The 16,888-nt window shown below is 42.9% G+C and overlaps 1 protein-coding gene across 5 annotated transcripts in view; it reads left to right on the top strand.

Annotated features, from left to right (window-relative positions):
* Positions 1-13,024, top strand: part of LOC110493908 (potassium voltage-gated channel subfamily KQT member 2) — an 86,781-nt gene extending 73,757 nt beyond the window's left edge. For 4 of the 5 annotated variants that reach the window (XM_036949899.2, XM_036949902.2, XM_036949900.2 and 1 more), the window contains 2 exons: positions 8,861-8,984; positions 9,091-13,024. In XM_036949899.2, coding sequence (XP_036805794.2) covers positions 8,861-8,984; positions 9,091-9,813 — 847 coding nt within the window. In that variant the 3' untranslated portion in view covers positions 9,814-13,024. Of the gene's footprint in view, positions 1-4,994; positions 5,091-8,860; positions 8,985-9,090 lie in introns of all 5 variants that reach the window. The other variant, XM_090205016.1, reaches the window with a different exon arrangement.
* Positions 13,025-16,888: the final 3,864 nt, after the last annotated feature.

Genomic DNA, 16,888 nt, shown 5'->3' with positions numbered 1-16,888 from the left:
CACTGTCGCCATTCGCCTAGGGCTAACCGGATGGCGAGCAGTTCGCGGTTACCCACATCATAGTTACGTTCCGACGGCGACAGGCGATGAGAAAAATACGCGCATGGGTGGACCTTGTCGTCAGAGAGGGAGCGCTGAGAAAGGATGGCTCCCACTCCCACCTCTGACGCGTCAACCTCGACAACGAACTGTCTAGAGACGTCAGGTGTAACAAGGATAGGAGCGGATGTAAAACGATTCTTGAGGAGATCAAAAGCTCCCTGGGCGGAAACGGACCACTTAAAGCACGTCTTGACAGAAGTAAGGGCTGTGAGAGGAGCTGCCACCTGACCGAAATTACGGATGAAACGACGATAGAAGTTCGCGAAGCCGAGAAAGCGCTGCAGCTCGACGCGTGACTTAGGGACGGGCCAATCAATGACAGCTTGGACCTTAGCGGGATCCATCTTAATGCCTTCAGCGGAAATAACAGAACCGAGAAATGTGACGGAGGAGGCATGAAAAGTGCACTTCTCAGCCTTCACGAAAAGACAATTCTCTAAAAGGCGCTGGAGGACACGTCGAACGTGCTGAACATGAATCTGGAGTGACGGTGAAAAAATCAGGATATCGTCAAGGTAAACGAAAACAAAGATGTTCAGCATGTCTCTCAGGACATCATTGACTAATGCCTGAAAGACAGCTGGAGCGTTAGCGAGGCCGAAAGGAAGAACCCGGTATTCAAAGTGCCCTAACGGAGTGTTAAACGCCGTCTTCCACTCGTCCCCCTCCCTGATGCGCACGAGATGGTAAGCGTTACGAAGGTCCAACTTAGTGAAAAACCTGGCTCCCTGCAGGATCTCGAAGGCTGAAGACATAAGAGGAAGCGGATAACGATTCTTCACTGTTATGTCATTCAGCCCTCGATAATCTATGCAGGGGCGCAGAGACCCGTCCTTCTTCTTGACAAAAAAAAACCCCGCTCCGGCGGGAGAGGAGGAGGGGACTATGGTACCGGCGTCAAGAGCTACAGACAAATAATCTTCGAGAGCCTTACGTTCGGGAGCCGACAGAGAGTATAGTCTACCCCGGGGGGGGGTGGTTCCCGGAAGGAGATCAATACTACAATCATACGACCGGTGTGGAGGAAGAGAGGTGGCCCTGGACCGACTGAACACCGTGCGCAGATCGTGATATTCCTCCGGCACCCCTGTCAAATCACCAGGCTCCTCCTGTGAAGAAGAGACAGAGGAAACAGGAGGGATAGCAGACATTAAACATTTCACATGACAAGAGACGTTCCAGGAGAGGATAGAATTACTAGACCAATTAATGGAAGGATTATGACAAACTAGCCAGGGATGGCCCAAAACAACAGGTGTAAAAGGTGAACGAAAAATTAAAAAAGAAATGGTTTCACTATGATTACCAGAAACAGTGAGGGTTAAAGGTAGCGTCTCACGCTGAATCCTGGGGAGAGGACTACCATCCAGGGCGAACAAGGCCGTGGGCTCCTTTAACTGTCTGAGAGGAATGTCATGTTCCCGAGCCCAGGTCTCGTCCATAAAACAGCCCTCCGCCCCAGAGTCTATTAAGGCACTGCAGGAAGCTGACGAACCGGTCCAGCGTAGATGGACCGACAAGGTAGTGCAGGATCTTGAAGGAGAGACAGGAGTAGTAGCGCTCACCAGTAGCCCTCCGCTTACTGACGAGCTCTGGCCTTTTACTGGACATGAAGTGGCAAAATGACCAGCGGAACCGCAATAGAGACAGAGGCGGTTGGTGATTCTCCGTTCCCTCTCCTTAGTCGAGATGCGGATACCTCCCAGCTGCATGGGCTCAGCACCCGAGCCGGCAGAGGAAGATGGTAGTGATGCGGAGAGGGAGGCGACGGAGAGCGCGAGCTCCTTTCCACGAGCTCGGTGACGAAGATCAACCCGTCGCTCAATGCGAATAGCGAGTTCAATCAAGGAATCCACGCTGGAAGGAACCTCCCGGGAGAGAATCTCATCCTTTACCTCTGCGCGGAAACCCTCCAGAAGACGAGCGAGCAAGGCCGGCTCGTTCCAGCCACTGGAGACAGCAAGAGTGCGAAACTCAATAGAGTAGTCTGTTATGGATCGATTGCCTTGACATAGGGAAGACAGGGCCCTGGAAGCCTCCTCCCCAAAAACAGATCGATCAAAAACCCGTATCATCTCCTCCTTAAAGTCTTGATACTGGTTAATACACTCAGCCCTTGCCTCCCAGATTGCCGTGCCCCACTCACGAGCCCGTCCAGTAAGGAGAGATATGACGTAGGCGACACGAGCAGTGCTCCTGGAGTAAGTGTTGGGCTGGAGAGAAAACACAATATCACACTGGGTGAGGAACGAGCGGCATTCAGTGGGCTCCCCAGAGTAACACGGCGGGTTATTGATTCTGGGCTCCGGAGATTCGAAAGCCCTGGAAGTGGCCGGTGGATCGAGGCGGAGATGGTGAACCTGTTCTGTGAGGTTGGAGACTTGGGTGGCCAGGGTCTCAACGGCATGTCGAGCAGCAGACAATTCCTGCTTGTGTCTGCCTAGCATCGCTCCCTGGATCTCGACGGCTGAGTGGAGAGGATCCGAAGTCGCTGGGTCCATTCTTGGTCGGATTCTTCTGTTACGGTGCGTGAATGAGGACCCAAAAGCGAATCAACTTAAACAGAGCTTCTTTAATTACCACACACAGGTAGGCTCAGATGGACCGGCAGATTCCGACAGGACAGGACAAGGTTACAGCAAACATGACGACAGTCTGGTTCAGGCATGAATGACACAAACAAACAAGAATCCGACAAGGACAGGAGCAGAAACAGAGACAGATATAGGGACCTAATCAGAGGGAAAAAGGGAACAGGTGGGGAACGGGGTGAATGGGTAATTAGGAGGAGACAAGGCACAGCTGGGGAAAAGAGGGGGAGAAAAGGTAACATAACAACGACCAGCAGAGGGAGACAGGGTGAAGGGAAAGGACAGAGACAAGACAACATGACAAGCATCCCGTCGCCTCTACACTGTTTACGTTGAGACTGGTGTTTTGCAGGTACTATTTAAGGAAGCTGCCAGTTTAGGACATGTGAGGCATCTGTTTCTCAAACTAGACACTCTAATGTACTTGTCCTCTTGCTCAGTTGTGCACCAGGGCCTCCCACTCCTCTTTCTATTCTGGTTAGAGCCATTTTTTGCGCTGTTCTGTGAAGGGGGTAGTACACAGTGTTGTACGAGATCTTCAGTTTCTTGGCAATTTATCACATGGAATAGCATTCATTTCTCAGAACAAGAATAGACTGATGTTGTTTCTGACCATTTTGAGCCTGTAATCGAAACCACAAATGCTGATGCTCCAGATACTCAACTAGTCTAAAGAAGGCCAGCACAGTTTTCAGCTGTGCTAACATAATTGCAAAATGGTTTTCTGATGATCAGTTAGCCTTTTAAAATGATAAACTTGGATTAGCTAACACAGCATGCCATTGGAACACAGGAGTGATGGTTGCTGAAAATGGGCCTCTGTACGCCTATGTAGATATTCCATAAAGAATCTTCCGTTTCCAGCTGCAATAGGGATTTAGGACATTAACAATGTCTACACTGTATTTCTGATCAAGTTGATGTAATTTTAATGGACAAGTTTTTTTTGCTTTTCATTTAAAAATAAGGACATTTCTAAGTGACCCCAACTTTTTTGAACAGTAGTGTAATTACAAAAAAATGTGTAGACAATCACATGTACTGTATGATGCGTGGGAATACTTTGAAACAGATTTCCAAAATGAAATCACTTTTCTGGTGTTTTTACTGTCTTTTATGTCCAACAATAAAAAAAAAGATTCAGGGGCCAAATCAAATACTGTTACTTTTACTTAACCAGGTAAGTTACTGAGAACACATTCTCTTTTTATAATAACAACCTAAAATAATTATACTTGAGTCAGTGCCATGCTTTGCTGTCACACAATTCATAGCTAAATTCAATTCCTTAAACCTATTGTTGACTATGTTATGATAGTCTGTCAATCAAATATTCCTAAACCAAATGGCATGTTGTTAATGGCGTGAGCAAACAACAGCCCCTGTTGGCTGGAATCATTGGATGATTGATAATTCATGATATTCCTGAGTCCCACCCACATCACTGGATAGGCTACTGTACCTCAAATAATTACAAGAAAAGATCAACTCACGGATGATGATACAGATGACGATTCAGTGACGATAAGTGGTTATTTCAATGAAACGTTGATGTAGTCTGTTTCTTTCTAACTGTCCCGTATGCATGTTAATACAACTCTTATCAAGCCAATTAGCATTTGGCCTGACCTGCTTCATGCATATTTTATGATGTTAAGAGACTTACCATAAAGGGTCCAATATCCAGAGACACAACCCTGATAACCATGACCAAGCTCATTTTCCATGAGGTGTGAACCCAGAATTTTTTTTGTTGAACCCAGAATTTTTTTTGTGGTTGCAATTATGGAGTTGTGAGTTTTGTTCCCCCAAAGGTCAGAACGCATTGAATCTGAATTCAACGTCTATACGCATTATACAACAATAGTAAGTGTCTGTCCACCATGGATAACACAAGGCGAGATCTTGAGCATTCAGTCTCATCTCAGGGGCATCGTTGTCAAATAAGTACAATATATGTTGTGAGTTTACAAATGGTACCACATATATGTAAATATATTCCTACTTAGAAGATGAAAAAAAAATACTTTAAAATCTCCTCACTTTCTTAATATGATGGCTTCACTGTCATATCATACAACTACAGTATAGTGGCCAATTTAATTTACCAAATGAAAACAGCAATTTGCTGTTTTACTATTGGCAAATATGTCTGGAATATATTTTCACTTATTTGTCCTTGTCTTTTGTCTCCTGGTTCTGTTGTTTTGGTTTCGTTCATTTGATGTGTGCCTGTCGGACTGGTCCTTGTTGCGCCGTCATCCTGCATTGTGCTGGTGTCTTCTCTATTCACTTTGCCAGGATAGATATGATTGTTGGTCCCCCTGGACCCTCAACTCCCCGCCATAAGAAGTATTCAACTGATGGACCCAAAGAGTCACCAAAAAACTCTCCTAGGTTAGGCCTCACCAGACTACATCTCTCTCATCAAGAGCTTATCCCTTAGTTCATTATCGATTCTCTTGACAAGCAGCGAGAAACCTTTTTTTGTCTCGGCCTACTGTGACAGCGTGTGACTAGTTGTGTCTATATCGCAATGTGATGCAGTGACTTGATCAAAGTAGCAAGCATCTTGCAGCAATTATTCAGTTATTCTCAGCAAATAATCACTCAAACTCAGTGATTCATAGTCTCTTTGACACCCTTTGAGTGCTGATCAGCTTTATATACGTGTGTATACACATACACTGAATGTACAAAACATTAGGAACACTTTCCTAAAATTGAGTTGCACCTGCTTTTACCTTCAGAACAGCCCAATTCGTTAGGGCATGAACTATACAAGGTGTAGAAAGCTGATGTTGACTCCAATGTTTCCCACAGTTGTGTTAAGTTGGCTGGATGTCCTTTGGGTAGTGGACCATTCTTGATACACACGGGAAACTGTTGAGTTTGAAAAACCCAGCAGCATTGCAGTTCTTCACACACTCAAACCGGTGCGCCTGGCACCTACTAGCATACAATGTTCAAAGGCACTTCAATCTTTAGTCTTGCCCATTTACCCTCTGAATGGCACACATACACAATCCATGTGTCAATTGTCTCAAGACTTAACAATAATTTTTTAACCCTTCATCTACACTGATTTGAAGTGGATTTAACAAGTGACATCAATAAGGGGACATAGTTTCCACCTGGATTCACCTGGTCAGTCTGTCATGGAAAGAGCAGATGTTCCTGATGTTTTGTGCACTCGGTGTATCGAACACGTAAAATTCCTATTTTTCTTGCACTATACTGTGACAATCGTACTAGAGAATTAATGGAAAGTACAATTAAAGTAAAAGAAGACTAACATGGTTTATCCAATAGTTAAGAATATGGTAAATGCTCCTGTAGGACATAGGAGAAGTGAAGCTCATGGGTAAGTAGTCAAGTCATGTAGCCGAGCAAAAAAGGGTTGCGCTGCAGATGTAAACATTTCTTTATAAATACATTTGATTAATTGATATTGCCTGCAACACATTGACAATGTGAAGGGCTTATATGTAAAGATAGCAAAATTCATTTACAGCCTATGACCTGTGAGGTGCCTATGAACAATACAGTAAATTCTTCGGTTTTGGATGCATGTTGGCATGAAGTGTATTGAAGCATGCCACATGATGCACAATCAACATTTTAGAAGTTGCATATTTTTCTAATCTTGGCCGATTCGGATGTTTGCAAAATTGGTAAGCATGTTTTGCCTGACCATGGAGCCGTTCTGTGAATATTTTTTTTTCTAGGATATTGCTCTCTTATTCAGATGTTTAAAATGTCTAGTTCAGTGCCAACTGTCTTATAAATAGGCCTCAGTCAGTTTTCAATCTTGCATAGATGTTATGGATGGTTTTTATACGGTTCATGGTGCTTTACAACCTGGTCTCAGAGCATTTAGTATTATTCTGTATGTAAATCCGAAACACTCCGTTTAGTATAATATGTTACGTTTGTCTGGTATGTATTAATCTGTGGATGTGCATCATCCATTTCGTATGATATGTTGCAAATGACAATTTGTTTTATGTGTTACAATTTGCTAAATGTACAATATGTTACGAATTTGCAAACTTACATGTTACCAATTCCAATTTGTTGTAGCTACATTAGCTACCTGACTAATGTTAGCTAGGCTAGAGGTTAGGGTTAAGTTTAGTAGTTAGGAGTTAGGTTCAAGGGTTAAAATTAGGGTTAGCTAAAAGGGTCAGGGTTAGGCTTAGGGGAAGGGTTAACTAAAATGTAAATAGTTGCAAAGTATCTAAAAAGTATTAACGTTAGCTAGTTTAACAACAAACAGTGCCAACAATGCCACAGTGCTGGGAGCTAACCAACCATGTTCAATGTTAGCTAGCTAACATTAGGCTCTAACTAGAACAGCACACAGATCTGGGAAAAGAATGTCAGCTAGGGAGCCAGCCAGCTAACGTTAGCTAGCTAGCTAACAGTACACTTTAGCTTAAGACATATAGCTTGCTAGCTAGGTAAACAATGTACCTAGTTAGGTAAACAAAGTGTAAGTTCACACACCTCACAAAACGTTAACTAACGAGCCAGCCAGCTAACGTTAGCTAGTCAAACAACAATGCCACAGTGCTGGAAGATAACTAACCATATTCAATGTTAGCTAGCTCACATTAGGCTCTAACTAGAACAGCAAGCGTCTCTGGGAAAAAAATAATAACATCAGCTAGGGAGCCAGCCAGCTAATGTTAGCTCTAAATTAAACCCCTTTCTGTCAAAATTAGAAAACGTGTAATATCTGAACATTTCATGTTAGCTAGCTATCGCTAGACTATCTTACCTGTATACATCATTGTGCATGGATGCGTCTCCCTGTCAGGAATGCCATGCCACGGTTGCCCTTAGTTTGAAGATGAAATCTGGAGACAGGTGTTTCCTCCATCTCTTTCGCTATCATACTCGAATTCCACTGATTTAAAAATATGATCCTCCAGAAAGTGGAGAGCCACACTTATGCAGCTGCACACAATACATTTTTTAAAAGTTGCGTTCGAGAGAATTACCAACCCAGACTGACGAGCTTCTATGGCAGACCAATCCAAACTCCTCTCTCGACATGTCCAGCCCACGCATTATCTCAGCCAATCATGGCTAGTGGGAAGGTTGCTAACTTTTTCTGTGGCTTAACCAAAAAGGTTTGTAATTTAACAATTGTATTCATATTTACAGATGACATACAAGTTTGTTATTAAGGCACATGAAAGTTCGCATTTCTGTCAAGAAAAACACATTTTGATTTAAAAAAATAATAATTATGCTCAAACGACTCTCGTGTTAAGTCATGACTTGCGACATACGCCTAGTTTCCTGAATCTATTCATATTTGAGTATCCCGGATTTACATTTACTATGTTACTTCTAGTCTGAGACCAGGCTGTGCTTTAGGGCAATAAGTATAGCTGATCCAATATGTCCAAGCAATTTTTCAGTGACACTTTACTTGAAACAACCTTCCCTTGAAGTGTAAACATTCGATTCACACTTTACTTTCAGAACGCGTACAGAACCTTTGTCATAGCAGTCATAGATCCCTTGTCATGACTGATTGTGACAACTTGTTTTACACTTCTGACAACTGGCATAACAATGTTATAAAGCAGACCGTCTGTGGCAACTATATCACCATCCCTGGCAACTTCATAGGGTGTTACGTCCTTTGTTAGAACCTGTAATACCCACTTAAGACAGGTATTATGTCATTCTTATAACAGCTTTAAGTAGGCATACAAACGTAAAGTAATGTATTGCTGTATTGTCTTGCTGGGTTCAAGAGCCAATGAATGGCAATGATGAGTAGTTGAAAGAAAAGATGACCCTAACCCTGCACCCTGTAAGGCCCTGGGTCCTCCTCCTGCATCTCTCCGTATGCCATCACATGCATGTGCCCATCCTACTCCCACTCCCACTGTGCTCAGCGCTAGGCAGGTGAGAGATATACCTGAGTGTGTGGTGCTCTCCTCTCTAAACCTGCACTCATCTACCTATTGCAATAGGGTCAGAGAATGTCTGGGGTTATATACATCCTTTTTCTTTACAATTGTGGAGATAACTTTTGAAGGTTGATTTTAAAAAAATGTTGCCGGCTGTGTCAATTTCAAACAGGTTTTATTCAACTCTATTGGCTTTATTCTAGACATTTCCCGTTTTGTGTTTTGAACCGGTAGAGTTGACCAGATTGTTGGTCGAGGTACTCCGATCACAGATAAAGACCGTCCCAAAGGAACCACAGACGGGGGGGTTGAGGAGGACCCAAGCATGATGGGGCGTTTGGGGAAAGTGGAGAAAAAGGTAAGGTATTCTATTTAGCAATTAATGGCAGTATTGACTGTGTCAATGTCTGTCCCTTGGGCTTTCCAATTCTCCATCATGTCATGGTGTCTTTCCTTCTGGGCAGGTCATGTCAATGGAAAGAAAGCTGGACTTCTTGGTGAACATCTACATCCAGCGCATGGGCATCCCCCAGTCGGAGACTGACGCCTACTTTGGGTCCAAAGAGCCCGACCCGGCACCGCCCTACCACAGCCCAGTGGACCACATGGCGAAGAGTGGCTCCATCACCAAAATTATCCGCTCCAACAGCTCGGCCGGACAGAAGAACTTTGACCCCCCACCAGCCTGTTCCGGCCTAGGGGGACACTGCCCCCCCTCCACCTCCTGGCAGCAGCACCCCATCAGCGAGGTACACCAGCGCAGCCAGGACAACTCCCCCTCCCCCGTAGGCGATCCCTCCCTGGTCCGCATCCCTCCTCCACCGGCCCATGAGCGCTCATCTGGAGGCCACAGTGGGAGCAATCGGGGGTCCCACCGCAACAGCGGTGGTGGCAGTGGTGAGGGGTATAGAGAGGGCAAGGCAGACAGTGACACGTCCATCTCTATCCCCTCGGTGGACCACGAGGAACTCGAGCGCTCGTTCAGCGGCTTCAGCATCTCCCAGTCCAAGGAAAATCTGGACTTCCTGAACAACAGCTACTTCAGTGTTGTAGCCCGCTGCGCCAAAGTAAGGCCCTACATCGCAGAAGGTGAATCCGACACTGACTCGGACCTCTGTGCCCCCTCGCCCCACTCTGCCACCGGGGAAGGCGCTTACGGGGGCAGAGGGTGGTCAGGATCCAAGTAGGCCGAAACTGGAACTGCTCATATAAATGGTCACTCTGCCTTAGAATTCAGAGTTGACTGCCCAATATGCTAGGTGTTACCACCATTGGTACTTGTGAGAACTGAAAAACCTGGCTCCTCTTGAATGACGGCAGCAGAGAGTGAGAAAAAAGGTTATCAGACCACGCTCCAACGGTTTTTGCTGAGAAAGCGCCTGTAGTTTTTCATGCTGGGAATGTTTGCGGCAACTTGACTTAAAGCACATACATTTGTTCTCAAGTATTCGCACACTCATTAACTCAAGGTTAAGTCTGTCAGTGATTGTTTTGATCTTTTACTCGGGAACGGAATGCATATTAATTGCCAACCTTATATTATCATTGAGATGGTTACAGATTTAAAGAAGGCACTTGAATTTGTTCAAAACTATGACATCCATATTCTTTTGTTGCATTTGATAGTTTTTTGTGGCATAAGAGATTCCCAATTTCATCTAACTTGTCATGTATTGTATTTACATCCCAAATTACTTAGTTATTTACAGTGGATAACAGATTACATGTTTTGCTTTATGGTTGATCAGCTAAATATGTTTATTTCAAAGGAATGTAATTTTATAGTCAACATTATGGCTCGTGTCCATAAACCCTATTGGATATAGGGACATGTGATAACCAGTTCTATGTGCACTATTTTAGCAGTAATTGTGGTACACAACCCTTTAAGGCTTCTTTGCATAAATGTGCACAAGGCACAAACGCAATGACGATGTTCACATTACACTACTCACTATAGAGATTGTACATATTCGATACCCACAATATTATATTTGTGATATCCACAGAGATGCTTTCTTTGGCAAGTGGTGGAGTACAACCAATATTGGGACATTTTGTTTGGTCTTTATGATCTGTAAAGATGTATTTTATTGATTTTTTTTATATCACATAATTGTAATTATATTTATTTGTTTATTCATTTGCTGTAAGACAAATGTGTGAGGTTTTTGGAAAACAAGCTGCATTTGCAAGCACAAACACCTTGCAGCTGTTTGCCAAATAGTATTCAAATGCACTATTTGCCAACTACATCCATAATATGACACAACTGGAAACATTAACAGAATTCACTAACATAAAATTACAACAGCTATAGTTAGATGAACGCTTTATATTTTGTTGATTGCATCACATTTTTATGAAAGTATATAATATCATTTCATGATGATAGAAATGTTAACAAAATATTCAGGCATGTTATTTAATTAACATTTCATATTTTTTGCAAAAGCCTTACTCACAGGCTTTGACATGATATTTGATTTAAGCCAAATGGGGGCATTTAACAAACTGTTTTATCCTTTGAAAAGCCCCTTTATCCATTGATATTTCAACATATAATTTAAAAAAATAATAATTGTGTTCCGTTATTGTCCTTTCCAAGGCAAAAACATTTAAGAATGTATGTGTAATGTTTTACTTTTACTTTATGATTATTTTAGTCAAACTTCGCTCTGCCAATATTTTTGCTGCTGTTTTCCCTCCATTTTCTCCAGTGCCGATCAGAATATCTAGACAAATATTGATGGCAAAGGTACACACGTATGAATTACTGACAGCAGACATTTTGTATTCACACTCTGTATTGTGGATACACAATGATTGAACAGATACATTCTGCAACTGGATCTAAATAGGTTTATCCAGAGATTAAATTACTCCATAAATTATTAAATGAATCATCAAATAGAGAGCTACCTTCAAACCCTTTTAAAATGCAGACTTGCGTGAGATAAAATGATCTTTTCAGCAACTGCCTTGTAAATGTCCTGGTGACATATCTTCACTCCTGTCATTCTAAACGAAAAGACCCAGAAGACGCAAAGCAATTATATTTCCTAGGTTCAACTGGCAACACAATTTACTGCAGGGAAGAATACACATTTTCAACAATTATCATCTCCACAAAAATATCAAGAAATATCCTGTTTGTTTTGTTTGTTACATATTTTCACATCTACGCTGCCTTGCTTGCTTATTTACATTCAATTATTTTCCAAAGAGTATACTTCTCAAATGCCTTGGATGTCTTTTATGGATTTTTTTTACAACCTTTGTTACAGGCCACGTTTGAAAGAGCTATTCTGAACACAAAATATGCTTGTGAATGTATTTTTGAATGTTGTCTCACTCAAGGTATTACCATCACTGTTAGCGCACAGCATGCTTAAACATAGTTATTTGGAGCAAAACAGAAACAAATAAGTATTAGAAAGAGTTCTGAAAAATGACTACAGACAGAGCGATACTTCATGGCACTTGTATTTTGCAACCCATGCAAGCTTACATTTTTTTTGAGAGGGGGGGGGGGGACTTATATGTGTTTACAGGATATATTAATTTTATTTTACTGAAAGTATCAATTTCACAGTCACATGGATTTTGTGACATGCTGTAAGCAATCAAGCAGCCCCCAAATGTTTTTATGTTTTTTTGACACACCAAAGTTTTTAGAAAAAAAAGACGAAGAATTCAGCAAAAAAAAAATATAGAATCTGTATTTCTACAAATAAAAAAAGAGGCATGTGATTGTGTCTCAATGTAATCAAGCTATGAAATTATTGTTATTTTGAAATGCAATGTATTTTTGGGCTTAGTAGTGGTCAATTTGCAGTGCAAGTTATTATTATTTTCCTTCCCCCCCGACCATTCACTCTGACAAAAATCGGGCCACAGCTGAATCTAGTTGCCTAACACTGCTGTAAGCATTTCAAAGCTGTTATGAAAATGTTGACTCTATGATTTCAGTCATTATTGTTTTAGTTTTTTAACTGAAATACTCCATCTTTTGGAATCAATGCTTGCTAAACTGGGTGGTTCGAGCCCTGAATGCAGTTTGGCTGACAGCCGTGGTATATCAGGTATGACAAAACATAGATTTTACTGCTCTAATTACGTTGATAACCAGTTTATAATAGCAATAAGGCCCCTCGGGGGTTTGCGGTATATGGCCAATATACCACGGCTAAGGGCTGTATCCAGGCACTCCGCATTGCGTCTTGCTTAATAACAGCCCTTAGCCGTGGTATATTGGCCATATACCACACCCCCTCGTGCCTTATTGCTTAAGTATACCTTGAATATATATTTTACTTATTATGTAGCATTGCCATTAAGTAACACTCTAATCCGTGAACCTAATGAAAACTGTATAATAAACGTTGTTTATCATAAGATTGTTTTCATTGATTCGATCAATATGGTGCGAGTACAGTGAATGCTTCAGTCTCTAACTAACCAGACTTAATTTATAAATCAAATCAAATGCTATTGGTCACATACACATGGTTAGCAGATGTTAATGCGAGTGTAGCGAAATGCTTGTGCTTCTAGTTCCGACCATGCATTAATATCTAACAAGTAATCTAACAATTTCACAACAACTACCTTATACACACAAGTGTAATGGAATGAATAAGAATATGTACATATGTACATATGGTCGGAACTAGAAGCACAAGCATTTCACTACACTCGCATTAACATCTGCTAACCATGTGTATGTGACCAATAGCATTTGATTTGATTTATAAATTAAGTCTGGTTATATGGATGAACGATAGCCGAACGGCATAGGCAAGACGCAGTAGATGGTATAGAGTACAGTATATACATATGAGATGAGTAATGTAGGGTATGTAAACATTATATAAAGTGGCATTGACTAGTGATACATTATTACATCCAATTTTTCATTTTTAAAGGGGCTAGAGATTTGAGTCAGTACGTTGGCAGCAGCCACTCAATGTTAGTGATGGCTGTTTTAACAGTCTGATGGCCTTGAGATAGAAGCTGTTATTCAGTCTCTCGATCCCAGCTTTGATGCACCTGTACTGACCTCTCCTTCTGGATGATAGCGGGGTGAACAGGCAGTGGCTCAGGTGGTTGTTGTCCTTGATGATCTTTTTGGCCTTCCTGTGACATCGGGTGGTGTAGGTGTCTTGGAGAGCAGGTAGTTTGCCCCCAGTGATGCGTTGTGCAGACCTCACTACCCTCCTGGAGAGCCTTGCGGTTGTGGGCGGAGCAGTTGCAGTACCAGGCGGTGATACAGCCCGACAGGATGCTCTCGATTGTGCATCTGTAAAGGTTTGTGAGGGTTTTTGGTGACAAGCCAAATTTCTTCAGCCTCCTATGATTGAAGAGGCGCTGTTGCGCCTTCTTCACCATGCTGTCTGTGTGGGTTGACCATTTCAGTTTGTCCGTGATGTGTACGCCGAGGAACTTAAAACTTTCCACCTCCACTACTGTCCCGTCGATGTGGATAGGGGGGTGCTCCCTCTGCTGTTTCCTGAAGTCCATGATCATCTCCTTTGTTTTGGTTGACGTTGAATGTGAGGTTGTTTTCCTGACACCACACTCCGAGGGCCCTCACCTCCTCCCTGTAGGCCGTCTCGTCGTTGTTGGTAACCAAGCCTACCACTGTAGTGTCGTCTGCAAACTTGATGATTCAGTTGGAGGTGTGCATCGCCACACAGTCAAGGGTGAACAGGGAGTACAGGAGAGAGCTGAGAACTTACCCTTGTGGGGCCCCAGTGTTGAGGATCATCGGGGTAGCGATGTTGTTTCCTACCCTCACCACCTGTGGGCGGCCCATCAGAAAGGCAGGACCCAGTTGCATAGGGCAGGGTCGAGACCCAGAGTTTGGAGGATACTATGGTGTTAAATGCTGAGCTGTAGTCGATGAACAGCATTCTTACATAGGTATTCCTCTTGTCCAGATGGGTTAGGGCAGTGTGCAGTGTGATTGCGATTGCATCGTCTGTGGACCTATTGGGGCGGTAAGCAAATTGGAGTGGGTCTAGGGTGTCAGGTAGGGTGGAGGTGATATGATCCTTAACTAGTCTCTCAAAGCACTTCATGATTACGGTGAGTGCTACAGGGCGATATTCGTTTAGCTCAGTTACCTTAGCTTTCTTGTGTACAGGAACAATGGTGCCCCTTTTGAAGCATGTGGGAACAGCAGACTGAGATAGGGATTGATTGAATATGTCCGTAAACACACCAGCCAGCTGGTCTGCGCATGCTCTGAGGACACGGCTAGGGATGCTGTCTGGGCCTGCAGCCTTGCGAGGGTTAACACGTTTAAATGTTTCACTCATGTTGCCTGCGGTGAAGGAGAGTCCGCAGGTTTTGGTAGCGGGCCGTGTCGGTGGCACTTTATTGTCCTCAAAGCGAGCAAAGAAGTTGTTTAGTTTGTCTGGGAGCAAGACACCTGGGTCCGCGACGGGGCTGGTTTTCTTTTTGTAGTCTGTGATTGACTGTAAACCCTGCCACATTCCTCTCATGTCTGAGCTGTTGTATTGCGACTCTACTTTGTCTCTATACTGACGCTTAGCTTGTTTGATTGCCTTGCGAAGGGAATAGCTACACTGTTTGTATTTGGTCATGTTTCCGGTCGCCTTGCCCTGATTAAAAGCAGTGGTTCGCGCTTTCAGTTTTGTGCGAATGCTGCCATAAATCCACGGTTTCTGGTTGGGGAAGGTTTTAATAGTTGCTGTTGGTACAACATCACCGATGCACTTGCTAATAAACTCACTCACTGAATCAGCGTATACATCAATGTTGTTGTTCGACGCTATCCGGAACATATCCCAGTTCACATGATCGAAGCAATCTTGAAGCGTGGAATCAGATTGGTTGGACCAGCATTGAACAGACCTGAGCACGGGCGTTTCCTGTTTTACTTTCTGTCTATAGGCTGTTACAGAGAAACAAGACTCGACATGTGAAAACAAACAAAATCACAGAGTGCAAGTTATTCCAAATTCATCTCATGAAGGTGAGTTTCACCACATCCCAGAATTAGATTAGACACATGATTAAAACCTGAAGTTATGCTTCTGACCAATGGCACAGGAGCTGGAGCCCTGCCAATTGTTAGAAGCAGGTTAAATGGTCCTCCCCAATAAATAAATGAATAATTTTGAAAAACGAGTCGCTGTATTCCTCGAGGGACATTTATTTTCAAAAGGCATCTGCTGCTAGAAAGTGAGTAACTTCTCCCGCCTCCACTGACTGCTTCATTCTCACTCTCGGTTGGTTGTTACCAGCAGTGAGGCAGTGTGTGAGTGAGAGAAAAAGCACTGTGCTGGATAAAATTAAATTATATTTGTAACATGCTTTGTAAACAACAGGTGCAGAGAGGAAAAAGAATGTAACAATTACTGCATAACACGAGGAGTAAATACATAATGAGTAACGATAACTTGGGTATATACATGGGGTACCAGTACTGAGTCGAGGCAGATAGGTAGGGATAACGTGACTAGTCAACAGGATAGATACAGTGGTTGCGAAAGTATTCACTCCCCTTGGTATTTTTCCTATGTTGTTGCCTTACAACCTGGAATTAAAATAGATTTTTGGGGGGGAGTTGCATCATTTGATTTACACATGCCTACCACTTTGAAGATGCAAAGTATTTTTATGTGAATCAAGCAAGAAATAAGACAAAAAATACAGAAAGCTTGAGTGTGCATAACTATTCACCAAAGTCAATACTTTGTAGAGCCACCTTTTTTGCAGCAATTACAACTGCAAGAATCTTGGGGTATGTCTCTATAAGCTAGGCACATCTAGCCACTGGGATTTGTGCCCATTCTTCAAGGCAAAACTGCCCCAGCTCCTTCAAGTTGGATGGGTTCCACTAGTGTACAGTCATACCACAGATTCTAAATTGGGTTGGGGTCTGAGCTTTACTAGGCCATTCCAAGACATTTCAATGTTTCCCCTTCAACCACTCGAGTGTTGCTTTAGCAGTATACTTAGGGTCATTGTCCTGCTGGAAGGTGAACCTCCGTCCCAGTCTCAAATCTCTGGAAGACTGAAACAGGTTTCCCTCAAGAATGTCCCTGTATTTAGTGCCATCCATCATTCCTTCAACTCTGACCAGTTTCCCAGTCCCTGCCGATGAACAACATCCTCACAGCATGATGATGCCACCACCATGCTTCACTGTGGGGATGGTGTTCTCGGGGTGATGAGAGATGTTGGGTTTGCGCCAGACATAGCGTTTTCCTTGATAGCCAAAAAGCTCCA

Source organism: Oncorhynchus mykiss, chromosome 17 (genome assembly GCF_057628025.1).
Source record: "Oncorhynchus mykiss isolate SJ-2025 chromosome 17, ASM5762802v1, whole genome shotgun sequence".
NCBI lineage: Eukaryota > Metazoa > Chordata > Actinopteri > Salmoniformes > Salmonidae > Oncorhynchus > Oncorhynchus mykiss.
This window is presented reverse-complemented; position numbering and strand designations above follow the sequence as displayed.